Source organism: Atheta coriaria, unplaced genomic scaffold (genome assembly GCF_025399875.1).
Source record: "Atheta coriaria isolate IRGN ID8LTWV9N9 unplaced genomic scaffold, Caltech_Dcor_3.1 hic_scaffold_6_pilon, whole genome shotgun sequence".
In the NCBI taxonomy this organism is placed as follows: Eukaryota; Metazoa; Arthropoda; class Insecta; order Coleoptera; family Staphylinidae; genus Dalotia; species Dalotia coriaria.
This window is the reverse complement of record NW_027045448.1, coordinates 11,518,262-11,538,961: the sequence shown is the minus strand read 5'-3', so window position 1 is coordinate 11,538,961 and position 20,700 is coordinate 11,518,262. Positions and strand designations below refer to the sequence as shown.

General features: G+C 37.5%; 2 protein-coding genes across 5 annotated transcripts; one reads left to right on the top strand and one right to left on the bottom strand.

Annotated features, from left to right (window-relative positions):
* Window positions 1–8,570: 8,570 nt before the first annotated feature.
* On the bottom strand, window positions 8,571–18,533 carry LOC135793365 (SIN3-HDAC complex-associated factor). 4 transcript variants are annotated; one of them, XM_065304298.1, is made up of 5 exons: window positions 18,497–18,533; window positions 14,401–14,520; window positions 14,158–14,311; window positions 13,561–13,955; window positions 8,571–13,481 (listed from the first exon to the last, which is right to left on the bottom strand). In XM_065304298.1, the coding sequence occupies exons 2-5, from the start codon at window positions 14,472–14,474 to the stop codon at window positions 13,160–13,162; spliced, it is 945 nt and encodes a 314-aa protein (XP_065160370.1). In that variant the 5' UTR covers window positions 14,475–14,520; window positions 18,497–18,533; the 3' UTR covers window positions 8,571–13,159. The 4 variants fall into 4 exon arrangements, with proteins under 4 accessions (XP_065160370.1, XP_065160371.1, XP_065160372.1 ...); XM_065304299.1 differs by having other exon boundaries at window positions 18,411–18,520; XM_065304300.1 differs by lacking the exon at window positions 18,497–18,533 and adding an exon at window positions 15,411–15,802.
* A 457-nt stretch (window positions 18,534–18,990) lies between these two features.
* Window positions 18,991–20,425, top strand: Rab21 (RAS oncogene family member Rab21). Its single transcript, XM_065304302.1, has 2 exons — window positions 18,991–19,267; window positions 19,429–20,425. Exons 1-2 carry the CDS (start codon window positions 19,148–19,150, stop codon window positions 19,939–19,941), a joined length of 633 nt encoding a protein of 210 aa, XP_065160374.1. The 5' UTR covers window positions 18,991–19,147; the 3' UTR covers window positions 19,942–20,425.
* The last annotated feature ends 275 nt before the right edge of the window (window positions 20,426–20,700 follow it).

The following is a 20,700-nucleotide window of genomic DNA, read 5'->3' as shown; positions in this document are numbered from 1 at the left end:
GGTTGCATATATGAATTGCAACGAAATATAAGAGAAATTGAAATACAAGTGCAATAAGAGAAGTAAGAAAGTAAATGGAGAAACGAGAACAAGAAAAAGGAGAATAAGAAGTAGAAGAGAAGAGAGGAGAGAAGAAAGGAAGAGAACAGAGGAGTAGAGAAGAGGAGGAGATAGAAGAAAGAGAACAGGGGAGGATCAGATTTTTAAATTTTTTGGCACGTGTCGTTATGAGACAGTCTACGGTCGATCTCCCAGAGCGCCGGAGGCCCACTGCTTCAATCCGTCCATTGCTCCCGGCCCATCCTACAGCTACGATGTCTCTGCGCTTCATCCCCGAAATTATCAGGCATATCAACAATTTTTATGGTGGGGGATCATCCCCCGAGTGGGAGAACTCCTTATAAGGACATCCTTTCAAGAACTTATAAAAATATTTCTAAGTTTTAAGTCGCCTCAAGAGAGGTGACACTTAAAAATATTCTTACAAGTTCTGACCTGTAGCTGAAATGAAAGAAGCAGCACACAAATCACACAGGATACCTTAACAATTTTTATAGTGGGTATCATCCCCTGAGAGAGGGAACTTTCTTAGAGACCTGTTCCTGAAATGATAGAAGAGGTACACAAATCAAAGAAGTCAATATTTCTTACTATTTATTTATTAGCAATAGAATACAAGTTTATATTTTACAAGTCAACAGAATACGTGCTGCCATATTGAAGCAGGACTTTCGACCTGCTAAGCCGCGCACATATAAGCAAGTAGCACTTCGTACAGGTCTACCGGAATAAGGAAATTAGCAAATAGTTCATTTTCTACGTTATTGAAAATGAAAACAAATATACAAGGTGTTACAAATGAAAAATTTAACGTGAAAACACAAAAACATTTTAACACTACAAATATCATTAGTTTTTCACCTGAGGCTCCGGGAAACTAATATACAGGGTGTAACAAAAAGAAAACAAAATCATTTTAGAATATAAGTCAACGACAAACTTTGAAACACCACAAATATGGCTATTTTTTCACGTAACATCACTGGAAAATTATTATACAGGGTGTTGCCAAAAGAAAATCAACAATGTAAAAAGAAAATGGCTTCAAAACAATAAAGATTGGCAAATTTTTGCTGAGCAAGAAAATTTTATATACAGGGTGTTGTCAAAAGAAAATCTTCTATTTATGAAGAAAATAACCCCAAAACAAAAAAGATTACTCATTTTTCGCCGAGATCAAAGGAAAATTTATATACAGGGTGATACAAAAAAGAAAAAATATATAACATAATAAACAATACAATTATTAATAATTATAATTACTACTTTTAAAGAAATACTAAATCGTGATTTCTTAAATCCAGAAACTTGCAAACAAGCCGATTTCAAACAGAAACAAGATACAAAAGCAATAAACAGACACGATAATCGGAACCTAACGGAAGCGAATAGACAGCCGACGGAACGCGACAATATTGCACTATGTACTTGCATTACATCGTGGATTAAATCCGACCATTTTCCGAGCTCCTACTAATTTGACTGAACGTTTATCCTTATCGGGTGATGAATCCACATTTGACTGTTTAATTAGTCGAATAATAGCAGAATATAATATTTATGTTACACACCTTCTTACGTTTTCGTATGTGAAATGCTCCACAAGAGGCACAAATGGTGGTGGTATTTCAAATTATTAATTAAATGAATACACAAAACAAAACCACTAGGAATTCTTAGCCGACGGGAGATATCCGCCGGCCGACGGCAAACACGTGCGTATCTTGTAAAACCACGCAATTCTGGGTTCCACGCGCCATGTCTCTGAACTATACACAGCACTCGTCGGTTACTTCTAAATCTTATCTTTGCTGACCATTTTAATTCAACTACTGACTTAAAATCACAAAAAACGCGATTAGTCGCCACGAAGACCGCCGATCAAGTAAACGCGTCTTTACCACGCGGCACCGCGCGATTGACTAAGTAAGAAATAGAACAAACACGAAAAATGTCTGCTCTTAGCACTTAGCAAAGGGTACCGTACGAAAGTAGCGGTTAAAGTTAGCGAGTACAAGTGCGTATACACACAACTATCAATATAACTCGCGTTACGGAATTTTCTCGTAATAAATTTCGATACAAGAAGATGCAGAATTAAATTCCGCATCTAAGAAAATTATTCCGAACTTATAGTAAAACCGCGTTCGCGTGTTATAACAAAAAAACTACAATTCCTAGCGCAACGAGTACAAGTGCGGATACACACAACTATCAATATAACTCGCGTTACGAAACTTTGTAGCAATAAATTTTGATACAAGGTGATACAAAATTAAATTCCGCATCTAAGAAAATTATTCCGAACTTATAGTAAAACCGCGTTCGCGTATAATAACAAAAAAACTAGAATTCCTAGCGCAACGAGTACAAATGCGTATACACACAACTATCAATATAACTCGCGTTACGGAATTTTCTCGTAATAAATTTCGATACAAGAAGATGCAGAATTAAATTCCGCATCTAAGAAAATTATTCCGAACTTATAGTAAAACCGCGTTCGCGTGTTATAACAAAAAAACTACAATTCCTAGCGCAACGAGTACAAGTGCGGATACACACAACTATCAATATAACTCGCGTTACGAAACTTTGTAGCAATAAATTTTGATACAAGGTGATACAAAATTAAATTCCGCATCTAAGAAAATTATTCCGAACTTATAGTAAAACCGCGTTCGCGTATAATAACAAAAAAACTAGAATTCCTAGCGCAACGAGTACAAATGCGTATACACACAACTATCAATATAACTCGCGTTACGGAATTTTCTCGTAATAAATTTCGATACAAGAAGATGCAGAATTAAATTCCGCATCTAAGAAAATTATTCCGAACTTATAGTAAAACCGCGTTCGCGTATAATAACAAAAAAACTAGAATTCCTAGCGCAACGAGTACAAATGCGTATACACACAACTATCGATATAACTCGCGTTACGGAATCTTCTAGCAATAAATTTTGATACATGGTGATACAAAATTAAATTCCGCATCTAAGAAAATTATTCAGAACTTAGAGTAAGACCGCGTTCGCGTGTTATATTAAAAAAACTACAATTCCTAGCGCAACAAGTACAAGTTCGTATACACACAACTATCAATATAACTCGCGTTACGGAATTTTCTCGTAATAAATTTCGATACAAGAAGATGCAGAATTAAATTCCGCATCTAAGAAAATTATTCCGAACTTATAGTAAAACCGCGTTCGCGTGTTATAACAAAAAAACTAGAATTCCTAGCGCAACGAGTACAAATGCGTATACACACAACTATCAATATAACTCGCGTTACGGAATTTTCTAGCAATAAATTTTGATACAAGAAGATGCAGAATTAAATTCCGCATCTAAGAAAATTATACCGAACTTATAGTAAAACCGCATTCGCGTGTTATAACAAAAAAACTACAATTCCTAGCGCAACGAGTACAAGTGCGGATACACATAACTATCAATCTAACTCGCGTTACGGAATTTTCTAGCAATAAATTTTGATACAAGGTGATACAAAATTAAATTCCGCATCTAAGAAAATTATACAGAACTTACAGGAGACCGCGTTCGCGTGTTATATTAAAAAAAACTACAATTCCTAGCGCAACGAGTACAAGTTCGTATACACACAACTATCAATATAACTCGCGTTACGAAACTTTGTAGCAATAAATTTTGATACAAGGTGATACAAAATTAAATTCCGCATCTAAGAAAATTATTCAGAACTTACAGTAAAACCGCGTTCGCGTGTTATATTAAAAAAAAACTACAATTCCTAGCGCAACGAGTACAAGTTCGTATACACACAACTATAAATATAACTCGCGTTACGGAATTTTCTAGCAATAAATTTTGATACAAGGTGATACAAAATTAAATTCCGCATCTAAGAAAATTATTCAGAACTTACAGTAAGACCGCGTTCGCGTGTTATATTAAAAAAACTACAATTCCTAGCGCAACGAGTACAAGTTCGTATGCACACAACTATCAATATAACACGCGTTACGAAATTTTCTCGCAATAAATTTCGATACAATGAGATACAGAATTAAATTCCGCATTTAAGAAAATTATTCTGAACTTATAGTAAAATCGCGTTCGCGTGTTATATTAAAAAAACTACAATTCCTAGCGCAACGAGTACAAGTTCGTATGCACACAACTATCAATATAACACGCGTTACGAAATTTTCTCGCAATAAATTTCGATACAAGGAGATACAGAATTAAATTCCGCATCTAAGAAAATTATTCTGAACTTATAGTAAAATCGCGTTCGCGTGTTATATTAAAAAAACTACAATTCCTAGCGCAACGAGTACAAGTGCGTATACACACAACTATCAATATAACTCGCGTTACGGAATTTTTTAGCAATAAATTTTGATACATGGTGATACAAAATTAAATTCCGCATCTAAGAAAATTATTCAGAACTTACAGTAAGACCGCGTTCGCGTGTTATATTAAAAAAACTACAATTCCTAGCGCAACGAGTACAAGTTCGTATACACACAACTATCAATATAACTCGCGTTACGGAATTTTCTAGCAATAAATTTTGATACAAGGTGATACAAAATTAAATTCCGCATCTAAGAAAATTATTCAGAACTTACAGTAAGACCGCGTTCGCGTGTTATATTAAAAAAACTACAATTCCTAGCGCAACGAGTACAAGTTCGTATGCACACAACTATCTATATAACACGCGTTACGGAATTTTCTCGCAATAAATTTCGATACAAGGAGATACAGAATTAAATTCCGCATCTAAGAAAATTATTCCGAACTTATAGTAAAATCGCGTTCGCGAGTTATAATAAGAAAACTACAATTCCTAGCGCAACGAGTACAAGTGCGTATACACACAACTAAGGGTAGAAGTGACTCCCATTCAGGGCACCGTACAAAGGTAGCGGTAGAAGTGACTCCCATTCAGAGCACCGTACGAAGGTAGCGGTAGAAGTGACTCCCAGTCAAGGCACCGTACGAAGTTAGCGGTAGAAGTGACTTTTATTCAGGGCACCGTACGGGGGTAGCAGTAGAAGTGACTCTCATTCAGGGCACAGTACGAAGGAGGTTTTCTCATTGTATTGCAATAGGTTCTATATATATTCTAAATATATTCTAAACTAAACGAGATAGAGAGGATCGAATGGCATATCCTTACAAAAAATTCTCTATAAGATAGGCTAATTAAATTAGAGATTTAGTCAATTTTAAACAATAGTTCATAAGAAAAAATCATGCAAAGAGATGGGTCTTCTCATTGTATCGAAACATGTTCGTTCGCGATATTTTCTAAACTAAAAGAGATAGAGAAGATCGAATGGCATATCCTTAACCTACGAAAAATTCTCTATAAGATAGGCTAGTTAAATTAAAGATTTACGCAATTTTAAAAAATAGGTTATGAGAAAAAATCATGCAATGAGGGGGGTCTTCTCATTGTATCGAAACATGTTCGATGGCGATATTTTCTAAACTAAAAGAGATAGAGAGGATTGGACATATTTTCGAATTTACTGTGACACCGCATTCGCGTGTTATAACAAAAAAAAACTACAATTTCTAGCGCAACGAGTACTACTGCGCACACACACAACTGTCAATATAACTCGAGTTTACTGAATTTTATGGCAATAAATTTTAATACAAGCTGATACAGAAATAAATTCTCAATCAGGGAGCATAATTTCGAACTTACTGTGTCACCGCGTTCGCGTGTTATAACAAAAAAAACTACAATTTCTAGCGCAACGAGTACCACGGCGCACATATTTTATGAAGAATTTTCCGAATTTTAGAATCTTCAATCCGAAATAATTGGAATTGAAAAATCGAGAAAAAAAAAGGGATAGGAATGGTTAGGGCGGAGTTCCGCTGTATTGCATCTTCAAGTACAACTCTTGCGTATTTGTAAGCGAAGGAAAAACCAAACCGTTAATTTTGAGATCAGCAGGTACGCGACTACCTTATGTATTTGCAACACGGGGTGGAACGCGATAAATGAAAACAACGTAAATACAAAAAAAAAAAAACTCATAAAGGACGCAGAAATTAAAACGAAAAATATAATTGAATTATAAACTTACCAATGCAAAACTCATAGACTCCAAAGCACGGCAAATACTGTAAATAAAAAGAGAAAACATAAGTTAAAACATATATATTACATACAGTTTAGTAATATTATAATCCCACAGCGAAGAAAAATAAACAAGCTGTGCTGTTTAGTTAAAAGTTACTTACACCATCACGATGGGTCATTCTCATGATGAATATAAAATCCACATGGGGGCGACACTTAACCGGCATTTATGGACTATATACGCGCAAACAGTAAATAACATTACTATAGTCGATTGATGATCGAATATAATGCGAATTTGGAAAGCAGATGTCCGGACAAACAATACGAGTCGCGTAAGATACGTCTGGACCAACCAGAGACCGGCACGAAACTGGCTGCAAACTGTGCAAGCAACAACGCGACAGTTTATAACAAGAAAGCAATAGATGCGCAAAACCGGCGGCGCGTCGATGGCACGCGACCTTGTGCGCGAATTGCAATAGACACGTTTTTATTGCAATAAGAACTAAACTAAAATGTGCTGCATGCGATAGCGCGACGAGAATCTTACGCGTAGCATCTCGCATGGCGAATGCGATAAGAAAGTTGTTTATACACAAACGCTGATAATAAATTTGCCTTCAAAACGAATACAATTCTATTTTATGATGTTTAGTTCATGCTAGTGCCATCTCTGACTGAAATTTACGATGCGACAGTTCACAGTAAGACTCTGCGCCTGCCGCATGAACCCTTCAGATAAAAGCAATAGATGCGCAAAGCCGGCAAGCGACCTTGTGTGTGAATTGTAATAGATGCGCAAAGCAGGCGGCGCGACGTTGGCACACGACCTTACTATCAACTATCAACGGTGTGAATCATCCAATCCTTCATAATTCGGCCGTGTCGTATCTAAATCAGAAGATGGCTTCACATCGGAATATGTATTGCTATCACCCATATTACTAAATGGAGCAAGAGCCATTCCTGGGTCGACTCTCCTAGAACAGACCCCAACACTTAGAAATATTTTTTACAAGTTCTGATCTGTGCCTGAAATGATAGAAGGATGCACACAAACTATAAGTCACCATGTTGTCAATATACGAGGGCAGTCCGACAAGTACCTAGCCTTGGCGCCCGATGAAGCCAAATCCAAAAAAGAAATGTACTATCGTGTAGTACGTCTATATAGAGGGCCACAGTTAAAATTTAAACCAAATCAAACGTTTAGTTTTGGTTTGATCGCGTTTGAGAGTTGACGTGTCCGCGTATTTAGGCAAAATGGAAAAAGCAATATCGATCGGTGATTTGATTTCTGTTTTTGGAAGGGAAATTGCGCAGTGAAATCAAAAACCGACTGGATGCTGTATACGGTGAATCTTCTCCTTCGATTGCAACCATAAAAAATTGGTATAATGAATTTCAACGTGGTCGCACGTCGGTTTTTGATGAGCCACGCCCAGGTGCTCCAAAAACAGCTACCACCGAGAAAAACGTGAAAAAGTCCATGATCTTGTATTAGCAGACCGTCGACTAAAGGTGCGCGAGATAGCTGAGATAATAGGCATCTCAAAAAACCGCGTGGGTCATATCCTGCATCAAATATTGGGCATGAAAAAGCTGTCGGCGCGATGGGTGCCGCGTTTGCTCACTCCGGACCACAAGCGCAACCGTGAGACCACTTCCGAGCAGTGTTTGGCGCTGTTTTCGCGCAATCCCGAGGAGTTTCTGCGTCGTTTTGTAACTGTTGACGAAACATGGATCCACTGGTATACACCCGAGACCAAAGAACAGTCAAAACAATGGACTTCACCCGGAGAACGTGCTCCGAAACAGGCGAAGACTGTCCCATCGGCCGGAAAGGTGATGGCTACTGTTTTCTGGGATTCAAAAGAGGTAATCTACATTGACTACCTAGAAAAGGGCAAAACAATTACAGGACTATACTATGCCCAATTATTGGACCGATTCGACATGGAATTAAGGAAAAATCGGCCTCATTTGGCCAGAAAAAAAGTGCTCTTCCACCATGACAACGCACCGGCCCACAGCTCCAACATCGCCACTGCCAAATTGATCAAATTAGGCTATGAATTGCTGCCACATCCACCCTATTCGCCAGATTTGGCCCCGTGTGACTTCTTTTTATTCCCAAACTTGAAAAAATCACTCGTCGGGCAAAAATTTGTGTCAAATGAGTCGCTCATTGCCGCCACGGAAGCATATTTTGCAAACCTCCCGAAAACATTTTTTTCCGACGGGTTAAAAAAGTTGGAACATCGCTAGGTCAAGTGTATCGAGCTAGAAGGAGACTATGTTGAGAAATAAAATGATAGGTTTCCAAAATTTTTGGTTTTTCTTTAAAAGGCTAAATACTTATCGGACTACCCTCGTACTATACAAAATGTACTAAAATACACAATTAAGATATTATTTCCTATGATGTAGGTTTTATTTAAAATGTTTATTTATAATACTAGTTACAATAAGTAATATTCTTTCACATTTCATGGAATTTTTTGGACACTTACATACACAATTCGACACAATGCAAGTAGTTTGATGCATTGCTTACAAATCAATTTCGCAGCAACAAACCGATCAGCATCAATTTGTTCGCGCGAGAGATAAACGAAAATGGAAATGCGTTCAAGTTTCTCATATAATACACACGCTTAAATAAAAGAAATATACACAATAATTAAAAAAAAAACAATGTGAAAACATCTCAAGACGCTCAAGTAGATTTCATGAATGTTCGAACAAAACTACAACTGTTGGTAAGTAAATAACATATCACTACTAATAAAATTTAGTGAAAACCTGTATGATACAAAATTATTTAATCGAACTAACGGTTTTTAACGTGGGCGCTGTTTGTGTTCCCTTTACTGCATTACATTTTAATATGAAGTCGTGTACAAATGTACAAAATTCGATTAGAAGTCTGCTTCATGCAACTCTTAAGTTCACTTAAGACTAGTCGGCTTTTCAAGCCTCCTCTTTCGTACAATATGTAACGACACAGCACAGTGCGTAACAAAATTTGATTTTCCACAAAAATGTGTTGACATGCACAAAGCAACGCAAACTTTGTTACGCACTGTGCGTTTTAATACAGTTAACAATTCATTTTAACTAGTTTTCCCATTTATTTTCGTAATATTAATTTATTAGTTTCAAAAGTTTTTCGTGTATAAGAAACTTGGTTTCGAAAAACACCGCACGTCTAATATTCCTTTTACTTTCTATGTTTTCTTTTTATATAAAATCTCATCTCGTAATTAATTATTCTTAGATCAGGGCATATCATATTATTATAGGTCAACCTCGTCATCAACCGTAAACGAACTTAAACGCTTCAAGATAATATTTTAACAATTGCTGATTCAATTTTTACTTTAAAAATTACAATAGTTATTGCGCTTCTCAACAATTTCTTTTAGTAACATCTGGGTACCTCACAGTATTTGGCAAACGTGTTTCGATCCTAGCTATAATTCACATACAGCTATCACCATCCTTCAGTACTGTGATACACAAGAGTTCATTTCAAACAAAGCATTACAACATCCAGAGCCATCAATGCATTAAAACACGTTTGACCAATTAAATTACAAATATTGCCAGATGGAAAGCCTTTGAGTATTATCAATTTAAGGAAGAGCAACGTTTGGTGTTTTGCGATTGATGTGATTTAATGCATCAAGCAATTCCTTTATACTTTATCGAAATTGCAATAGTATTTACTGGCATTAGTATTTTCTGTTGTTTCTCTATACTTTACACTCGTTTACGTTTGGTATATTCTTTACTATAAAAATAACCCATTAGTCCCATTTCTATCTATGTCTTTTCGTTCCGCATTGGTTTCGGTTTTAGTTTTTTATAAAATTTCAACTTTTCTTATAAAATTATAAAAATTTCGAATATTTTGGCCTAAAAAGTGTGCACATTACAGATTTTATTTTGCATTTCCCTTTATATTTTGTCATATTTAGTCAAATAATTTCTTCAAACTTTATTCATTTAACTAATTAATTGATCATTCCCGCACAGAATCAGAGTCCTTTGATTAGTAAGTGTTCAAATAAAACACTGATTGTAACTATGTAAAACGTGTCTTTTATAATGACCGAGCATTGACAACAAAACGTTTCATAATTTTCGTGGATGGCATCAGAGTAAAATGTATTTCCTCTAAAGCGTGGCAACGTACATAATATATTGACTTAATGGCTGACAAGAGATCTAATATTGTTCATTCAGCTTTGCTTGACTTGACAGCAAAACATAATTACGGTATACAAATAATTAACGAAACAATTAAATAATACATCTCGAAATATTTGATTTGTATGCACTATGTACAATAAACAAGACGTTGCCCAAAAAAGAAATCGCACTGATACGCATCCTCGTTGGTACACGTTTTTAAAATGATAAATAAACAAAAAAGTGATAAAATAAATAATTATGATCTATTTTCTTATGCTCTAGCACGCTCTCCTGTTCCTTCATGACCATAGTTCCAGAGTACCACTTAAAGTACTCAATTTGTTGCCAACTTTACGAGCTTAAAATTACGCATATTATACAAATATAATAATACTTCCTCTCATATATAAATCAATCAATTTCTAAATCATATAATAATCAACCAAGCATATAATAAATGATAGGTAAAATTGGAAATGGTAATAAACCTTCTCTCTCAATAAAATGTTAGAAATCGCCTTGGATTCACATATGAGTGACAACAAAGCGTCTCCGATCGTCGACGTCAACGAACAATTTAGACTTCTGGTATTTGTGGTGTATTTATGCATTGGCCTACGAATATTAATTAGATAGAAATTTGACTTAACTTTAATTAACTAATAGATGGATAATTGTTGATTAATTAACTTGAGATCCTCGCGTCTTAACGCAAATATCAAACATTTGTTTTATAATTACATCAATAGTATGTATATATTAATAATAAATATTCATATCGCGTTTCACTTATCATCGTACTCAATCTTATGTAGTCTTCGCGTTGTGCCGTAAATTTCTATCAAGAAATAGGCGTATTAGCTCTGTTTTAATTCGTTCCTATTCTCATATTTCAGTTTTGTTTACGCTTAATTAATTATTATGTGCACAAGGCCCAAATTGCAAATCGGCTGTTCTATGTTCGCTGGACGCAAAACGCACGATTACTACTTGTAGCAAATTCGCTTTTGGTGTTGTAGTATTATTAACATTACTTGCTAAATTTATCATGCGAGGAAATTCAGTCATCAAATGATACATTTAGCTAAGCTACAAGTGAAAATCGTTTGCCGAATTGATTTCAATGTGATTTAACACTATTAAGGTGGATCAAGGCACCGAACAGTTTCAGGCTCTTATGACTGGTATCTTTTACATAATTATTCATCTTATCATATCAATCTTGCAAAATTTCTGTACGTTTTCACTTCAAAAATGCCGACCAAACATCATCTTTTTGATTACGTCCTTGTGACACTAGAGATTCACTCTTTATATATGTTCTTTTGAAGCAGTTTATATTTTAATTACTTTGTATTTCTTTGTGTATTGAGTTTTGGTATCTCTGTATATTTATAGATATTTGCTCGCTTTCTTTGTATAATAATTTCTCTTGTATAATTCTACGATTGCAGTTATTTGATTACTGGACTAGGCTTACAGTCTATCAATTGTAGGCGTTACATTGCTAATTCGTTTCGGCATTCACGTTCTCATTTCAAATGCAATTTCATATTTGCCCATTAACAAATGCGTCTTTCAATTTTAATAGTCAATGTTCTCCTAGTTGTTACGATCATTATATTGCTGCTTCGGATCAGTTCATTTGAATATAAATTACTAATGTTACCCCATCATATAGGAAACATCCGCTCCGGTTTATGTGTAATATTTCGTCTCGTCAATTTTTTATATTTTTCAATTTTTCATTTTCTTAATAACATTTTTTAGTAACATGCTTAATTAATCTCTCGATTATTTTTGTCCATTTTCATCATTTTTCTTCAATAATTAAATCATTAATTATAAGAGGAACACATTTTGTTTGTTTTGTTTGCATCTTATACAAAGAGTTGGCAGTTCACAGTTAACATTTGTAACATACCTAATTACTTAAGTGCAGATTAGTTGATTTCTCTCATTAAGTTGTATAATGTTAAGAAGACACAATGATTGTGATATGATCGACGAGTCACTTAATTATTTGTTTGTAATGTGATCACCACGCTCAGCCAATGCGCCGCTGTAAATCATCAGGAATGACATTAAATTAAAGAGAAAATAAATAAACTTTTCAATGACTTCGCGGCGCTTGCAGTTCTTGAATTATTTCGTGGTGACACGCTTTCAATGAATAGAAACAAAATTTACAGTTGTCTTGGACCCAATCGTAGATTGCGTTAATGCTTTCGTTAGTATGAAAATAAATATTCAAGAATTTCTATTGTTTTGATGTGCACAACCGTGCAATGAACATAATTTTCTTTTAATTATTGTAGCATCATTGGGTGTAAATATTAATATACCTCCACAATTACTTAAGTCTTGGAATTTCTGTCACAGACAGACGGTGTGAAGCGTATAAAATTTGCAAGTCGCTTTTCGCCGGTGCAAAGTGATGCAAGCCACGCCGTGCAATTTTAAAATATCGCATATTTGTACTGTCGGCAAGAGAAGACCACGACTCGGCGTGTTTCCCACGCGCCAGAACTCATTTTCGCTCCGTTAATCGCTCAACAAAAAATTTACAATCACAAGCATCTACCTTCATTCATGTTAAGTATAATCATATTTGTTACAATTCATCATTCTACGTAAGAAACACGCCCCGTCGTGGTTAAACTTAACGTATTCCATTAGAATTAAATATGTATCGTTTTCTTTCTCTTCATATCGTTAATGAATAGTTCTGATAGGTAATATATGTAAATATAGAATAATCAATAAATTAAAACAATCTAGAGAGAGCTTGCATTAATTGGCATTTGGGGCTTGTCCGGCTAACGCTATACTAACTTGCTTCTGCTGTTTGAGCGTGGCGTTAGCATTCGAGGTGGCGGTGCCTGATGAGAAATTGGACGCGTTTTCGCCATTGCCCTGATTGGACGACTCGTCGTAGCCGCTGTCCGAACTGCTGTCAGAGAACGATTTCGCAGCGGAGATTTCAGTTTCCTGCTTCGGCAGAACGCCATTCATTTTGCAGCTCAAACGTGCGCCGCAAGGCTTCAAAAATCGTGAATCGACCAGAAACTCGCCATTTGGACTCTCAAAAATCGTACCACAACAAATTTTCACCCTAAATCAGATAGAAATAGAATTTATAAATAAAATGATTTGATTTTAATAGACGATTAAAATGATTAAAATAAACTTACTTCTTCCAGATATCCATATCAATGAACTCGCTGACCATCGGCAGTAAACTATCAACACGTCGCTTTGCTTGCGATTTATGCCGACGCGATTGCTTGTTCACCTGAACGGTTTCTTCACAATCACTGCCACCGGGACTGTTGGTGCGGCTAGACCCTCCACTTGTGGCCATCTCAAGATAATCCATGGCGATGTCCATATCGGCGTCCGGCGTTCCGTCACTCTTGTCACTCAGAGGACTGTACTCCCTCTCAAAATGATTCTTCTTTCGGCCGACGCCAGTTCCGGTAGTTTTGATAACACCGTCAGCGGCGGCATCCTCCAGCAGCTGCTTCTTGTGCTTACTCTTGAACTTGGTCATCGACTTCATTCCTGGCCCGGCACGTGCGTCCACCACCTGATTTTGATACCAAAGATTCATTTTAAACAATGGCATCGTTACAATACACGTAGAGCAATATTTTTCGATTCAAAATTGAGAACTTTAAGATGTCTTGCAAGTTGTCTAAGCGTCTGACTAATAACATTCAATTGTTATATTTTCCATGGCGTGCTGCAATTATTCGCTGTTTGACCACATATTTAAAAGAATTACTTACATGTTGCCAGTTACGTGTTGAGCCCGGTGGTAATTTCTTCCACCTCTTCACCAATAAAACACAAGCATTGCAGATTTCGCCTTGCCGTGGCGTTGTTAGGTGAAAACATTTGATAAAGTCGCTCTCATACTTCTTGCTATCAGTGAATCTAGAACTAAATAAACAATTACAAACATTAGTATGCTGCCGTAAATAAACACAACGGGTAATAAAAATAATATATAATAAGCGTGGTGTACTCACCTACTAGATTTCGCCTTGCAAATACAACAACCCGTCGTCGATCTGTACACTTTTGGCTTGTGGAACGAAAACATTTTGTGTGATTTTAAGGGATGACTACAGCTCACTAACTAAGCAAATCTGTAAGAAAGAAATTCAACTATAGATAGAATCGCATACATCTGTCACACCCTGACGGGGATAAAAGAAACTGTCAGGTCAATTCTTGTTAAACGCATGTAGGTATCTAGCCAACGCCAGGTTACAATAAAAAGGGGCAGGTGTAGAGTGGTAAGTTTGCTCCGTCTAGGCTAGACGAGCGCGCTCCCAGACGGTCAGGTTCGAGGGTGGAAAACAAGTTCACCTTTTGCTAAGCGGTGTATTAATATAACCAGTATTTCATAGTGTGTACATTTAATCCTCATAAAATTGAAAAGCAACCGTTTCTTATGACCTTGTTTGTGACGTTACCACCAAAATATTGACAAAGTACCGTAGCGATTAGAGCTAACTCAAGTAAGGCAAGAAATGTGTGTCTACTGAATGATATCACTTAGTGCGCGATAATGCACAGATAATTGGAATCGGTTTGTTTGGAGACATTTTAATGAACCAAACGTTCACTGAGCTTATCAACAGTCAATATTTGCGTTATGTATTATTATGCGTGGCATTGAAATTAATCATAATAAGTATAAAAATGGTTGCGAATGAAACATTTAGTACCATTTAAAATAAAATTTTAAATATCTACGGCGTAGTTTTGACGGTTGAGAATACCCGTTCTAATTCAAATTCGCAAAGTGGTTCTACACCTTTTGGTCATTTTTGCACAAAACCCGATTACGAGGCGCGTTGCGCCACTTTCGTTCCTTGCTGCAGCCGCAATACGACGGCAACAACAACAACAAACAAGTCGCGCGTTCTAAAAATAGCACCGGTCCCGTACGCAGCTCGCATTCATTGGCCTGCGATTTGCAGCCGATTCAAAAGGCTTACTACTTGCATCGCGCGAGACACAACATACGCACCCGTGCTTCTCATGCTTCTCAAGCGTCTGGCAGCCTTCTCTTCTCACCTGTTGCATCCGCGGGCACGCGCGTGTGTGCTACGTGCAGCGGCGCACGAACGCGCAACGAATGAAATGCGGATCAAATTTCCAAACGCGTGGGTGCTCACATTTCTTTCGATCTACTCGTTTACACATTCACTAATCACCAGCGACACGTCGTCGTTATTGTGCTTGTAGTGGAGCTCGACTTGTTGGGGCATTTTCTCGATTTTCGTACGATTACGATGTTGTTTACCGAGCACCGATACAAGTCGCCACTGACCGGCTTGTGGCGCGTCGCGCAAGAATCTAAATATAAAACGGTTGCGTCGCGAGCGATAAACATGTTTGCCCGAGTGTAAGGCCCAACCGGCGCGCGCCGTGTGATTGTTGCGATTTTCTTTTGTTTTCGTTCGCCGCATTCGCAGCGGTATCATCTTCACGCAGCGATGTTGTTTGTGAAGGCGGTTGTAGGAATGTGGTATTTTTAAATTTGGCGCCATCGCATGTTATTTTTGCGTGGTTTGCAACTGTGGCCAATGCAACCGCGGCCTATCGCTTCGGAATATTTACCAATTGAGGAGATTGTGATTTATGCACAATTACGAGCGCGGCTTGTCAACTGCCCTTGATCAATTGACTCTTACAAGATAAACATAAAATTCCGATAAATTAAAATGATTACATTTTATTGTTTCAGATGCATTAGTATTTTACACTGATTGGAAAATCGTGAAATGGGTCGTAATGTTACCGGTTGAAACAATTACAGTGTCGGTGTAAGTTAATTACTGAGTTTCGCTTTCGTGTTAGTCTACGAAACATTCAATGCTCGTGAGATGACTAGTGCGATCCGCGTTTATCGCCGATTGGTAAGTAAAATAATGTGACCGAGACGCATGCAAGTGAGCAAGTTAAGAAAGAATTCGTGAGAAGGGCATTCACCCCACCGAAACACGGATAAAACCCGGCGTTTGGATTGTGTACTTGTCGAATCTGACGTGAGCGCATCGTAGTTAGCGTCCCCTCCGTACATCGACACTACGCAAAGCACGCATTTAATTGAGCCATAGAAAATAATTTTAATTTCGTTCGCGATCTGTTAGATAATTGATTAAATTCAATTCCTAAATAAACTTTTAACCTTCAAATATTTACATATTAATTATCCCACACAGAAATATCTGTATATATTATTCTAAGATACTTTATATGTAAATTAAACACGTTTTTCAAAATAAACAAGAATCTCGCTTACATTTACCATAACCTAGCGCAACACTGAAATTTTGCACGGCTCTAAAATAAGTGGCAAATGCGACGCCATTATTTGAATGAAACGCGGGTAGATGAACATGTCGGCAGCAGGAGGGCAGCGAGCTTTGCAAGTAGAACAAACAATGAACTGGCCGCGTCGACGCGCAAACGTACACCGCGCAGGCATGGGAAGCACGTCGTACGCGCGTACACCGCGTCATTGCGTTGTAAGTTCGCAATGATTACCACGCTCGCCGCAAGGGTCAACCCTGTTTACACACGCATCTACATATCCTACTACTCCGCAACTACTCGACTCACTACATTTATTGCAGCGTGTAATTTACAAGTCATTCGTTGACTTTCCAACGGTTTCGTTCATGAAGTAGCAGCGATTTGTAATTCACTTATTCGCACCGCTACTTAAATATTCCCTGCCGGTGCAGCGCGGTGAAATGTGTGGTAGGTAGCGTACTCGCATGCGCGCGTCATACGATCATGCGTGCCACTGTGCACGGCGAAAACGCTTAACTGTACGTCGCGACTAAATGCAGACACCTTGAACTACTTACGGTGCCGAAAATCGCCGCTACGAATCCGGTCAAAAGCGGGCTCACCTTCTCCGATGCAGAATTAATTGCAATGTGCAAGCGCATCACGATTGCACTCACGCGCGGCTACTGCCATGAGACCTACTCGCGAGTTTTCATTGGTTTCATTACTCCGACTGTCACAATATTAAAATATTCAATATTATTATAACGATAAAAACAAATTTACTGTAATCGAAGTCATTATAATTATGCATTTGTGCAGTATTGTTTATAAATAAAAAAATAAACGGATAAGGTTTTTTTTTCAATGCCTTATCAGTGAATAGATTACGATAGCGGAGACCGATTCATGAAACAAAAGACCTCTCATCGCAAACAAAATCAAAGTCAGGTTTCTGGTGCGATGTTGGTAGTCAGTCATCTGACCGAGTTATTGTACGTAACAAATTCGCCCGAAAAGCTGTTAGCATTTATGATAGCATTGAGCGACAACAATTATTACGGGCTCGTGGTTGTTCTCGCACAGCGTAAGCAGTGCGGAATCGAATTTACTTTCTATTTTACATTTTACTTTTGGCATTTTTTTGCGCACCGCCGAAAAATGGTGTCAAGGAACGTAACGAGTAACGACATTCACGCCGACGCGCATTCAAAGCACCCGAAATGCAACAAGCTCTGCGCGCCATCCCGATCATCGTGGCATGACTCGCTAAATTCACAAATGTTTGAATCCTGCAACCCTTAATGAAACAGGGCGGTATTTTCACGAATCGCAACATGGAAAATGCGCGCGGTACTTTCAGTGCTTTCGGCGGGTGAAAGCTGCGAGAAAGAGGCCTACGTGCTGCTGCAGCACGTAGTCACAAACTGCCACGGATTTCGACGCGTCCAGGATTGACGATGCTATATTAACAGATTGGCATGTTGCGTCCGATATTGTACATCGATCGATGCTCTTCCCGATGCACTAAATGATTTTCACCGACGATGAACGTCGGCAAACGTTAAGCAATTTTTCGGATGCACGCATACTCTATCTGCACTGGCGAACGCGTATGACTCGACGCGCACAGCCGACACGACCACAAGACGCCACCATAAAATCGCCGATTTTAAATTAAATACACGGTAATTCGCAATGACACTCACTTTTTCCGACGTGTACTTACATGTGTGAGGATTGGATGCACAAATCACGCATTAATTGCTCGTAATTTTAGAGAAAATTCACTTTTAGTGGGCACAAAGAACTTACCAATACAACACAGGTGACGGCAGGGAACACAGATAAAATGACTAAAGTGCGCATGCGTCGACTTACACTCGGTACATGACTAGACAATCAGTCTATTTATTAAACTAACATAATTTACAAAACAAATACTGAAGAATAAGAAATAAAAATAATCAAAATATTATAGCATATTTATTTTCTCTCATATATATTTATTTTTTGCAATAAACAAGAATATTTTTCAGTTTTTTATGATTTTGACTAGGGCAGTGGCATTTGCAATGTTGCCAACCAGGCGGCATTTTACGCCGTGTAGTCCACATTAAATTTCTAAACTAATATCATTCCGAGGATTATATTTTACGTGCATAGTAATAGTTTAGTATTAACTAGAAGAAACCAAACAATCAATTGGAAATAATGTTATGATTTAGTTATGTGATATTTTAATCCATAAGTTGTAGCTAGTTTAAAGAATTACCCCTGGTGGCGTTAACGCGAAGCTTTTCTGTTATGACTTTACTGGTCGCAGGTTGCAGTATACCTATGTCACAATCAGCTGATTTTGTAGGCTTTCTCGGAACGTATATTTATGCCATACATGCAAAGCTTGCGAAATTTGAGTAATAACGCACTTAGGGTGAAATATGCTCGCGGACAAGCCGGCGAATAATGGCGGACTCACATGATTTCAAAGTTGTTCTGTTGGGTAAAGGATGTGTCGGCAAAACAAGCATCGTTCTGCGGTACACTGAGGACAAATTTAACAATGAACATTTAACAACTATTCAGGTAAGTACTATGCATAAAACGCCTAAAGTTAACATTGTGTAATCATGACTAATATATCATATAAATGAGACAACTATGATAAAAAGTTACAATGTTTCTATGGTTTTCTCACTGTTTTGTTTTTCAAACTGCCAGGTATTGATGAAAATGAATTCTTTCAGGCATCATTCCTCAAGAAGAAGTTAAATATCGATGGAAAACGCATCAATTTAGCAATATGGGACACTGCAGGCCAGGAAAAGTTTCACGCCCTAGGCCCGCTTTACTACCGCTCCTCAAATGGCGCTGTGATAGTCTATGATATAACTGATCAAGACTCCCTGCAGAAAGTAAAGAGCTGGGTGAAGGAATTGCGCAAAATGCTGGGTACCGACATTAGTTTGGCAATTGTGGGTAACAAGACTGATTTGGAACACGAGCGGCAGGTGGACCTCAACGAGGCAGACGCCTATGCTCAAAAAGTCAACGCGCTCCATTGGCACACGTCAGCGAAAGCTAACGAAGGCATCGAAGAGTTATTCCTCGCGCTGATCGAGAAAATGCTCGAAAGGCGCGCAGAACAAGAAGCGCAAAGCTCGACCCTTTCGCGGCAAGGCTCCCAGCGGAAGAATGTCCTCGTTGTCGACGACGAGCAGCTCGAACCCACACCGAGGTCCTGCTGCAGCTCGCAGTAGCGATACTGCATGCCATTTTGTTTTATTGTTTTTCGCATTCCTTATTCTGTTACGTTTTTTTACTTCTCACGTGTCGTTTAGTATTTGCGAGCACCTGCGTTTTTAAATATATTTATTTAGATTATTTATATCCAGAATCAGTAACATGGATAGCATCAATTTAGAGACTTAATTTGCGCGCTTTTTCTTTCGACTTTCTTGGCTTACGCAGAAAAATTTTACAAACTTGATAGGGATTACTTGCGTAAATTGGTTCTGCTCAAAATGCATCGTTTCCTAATTATTACACTGTGTGATATATAAAGTTATGAGTAATTATAGATTTATTATTGTATACAGATGCATTATACGAATATTAATACAGTAGCTTATAATTCATCTTAAGTATTCATTCTCATGTCAATAGACAATGAAATGTCAATGTCAATGAAAACGTTAGAATCATGTATATATAAACTTTAAAATATAACAACAACTAAAATAATACTGTGTTGATTTTTTCTATTGGAACCTATTGACTCCTAAAGGTGAAAATATTTGCGCGATAAAATGCAATCATATTACGTCTTACTATTATTTATAGCTAAAAAGTGCATTGCAGCGCCCTCATGTGGCGTTAGAAAGTACTTTATTGCTTTAAATTCAACTTTATTTCATGTTTTGTTTGTATTTATATTCTAGTTTAATACTTTAAATAGGCTGAAAAGAATAAAGTAGAGCCGTAATCTCATAAATCTGGGTGGCATTCTTTGTATCGTG

Bases quoted from the DNA above. Each gene is read 5' to 3' on its own strand.
- Rab21 (XM_065304302.1), top strand. From the start codon at position 19,148: ATGGCGGACTCACATGATTTCAAAGTTGTTCTGTTGGGTAAAGGATGT. The intron at 19,268-19,428 runs GTAAGTACTATG...GAATTCTTTCAG, and splicing joins AACATTTAACAACTATTCAG to GCATCATTCCTCAAGAAGAA.
- LOC135793365 (XM_065304298.1), bottom strand. From the start codon at position 14,474: ATGTTTTCGTTCCACAAGCCAAAAGTGTACAGATCGACGACGGGTTGT. The intron at 13,956-14,157 runs GTAAGTAATTCT...TATCAAAATCAG, and splicing joins CAACACGTAACTGGCAACAT to GTGGTGGACGCACGTGCCGG. The intron at 13,482-13,560 runs GTAAGTTTATTT...TATCTGATTTAG, and splicing joins GATATGGATATCTGGAAGAA to GGTGAAAATTTGTTGTGGTA.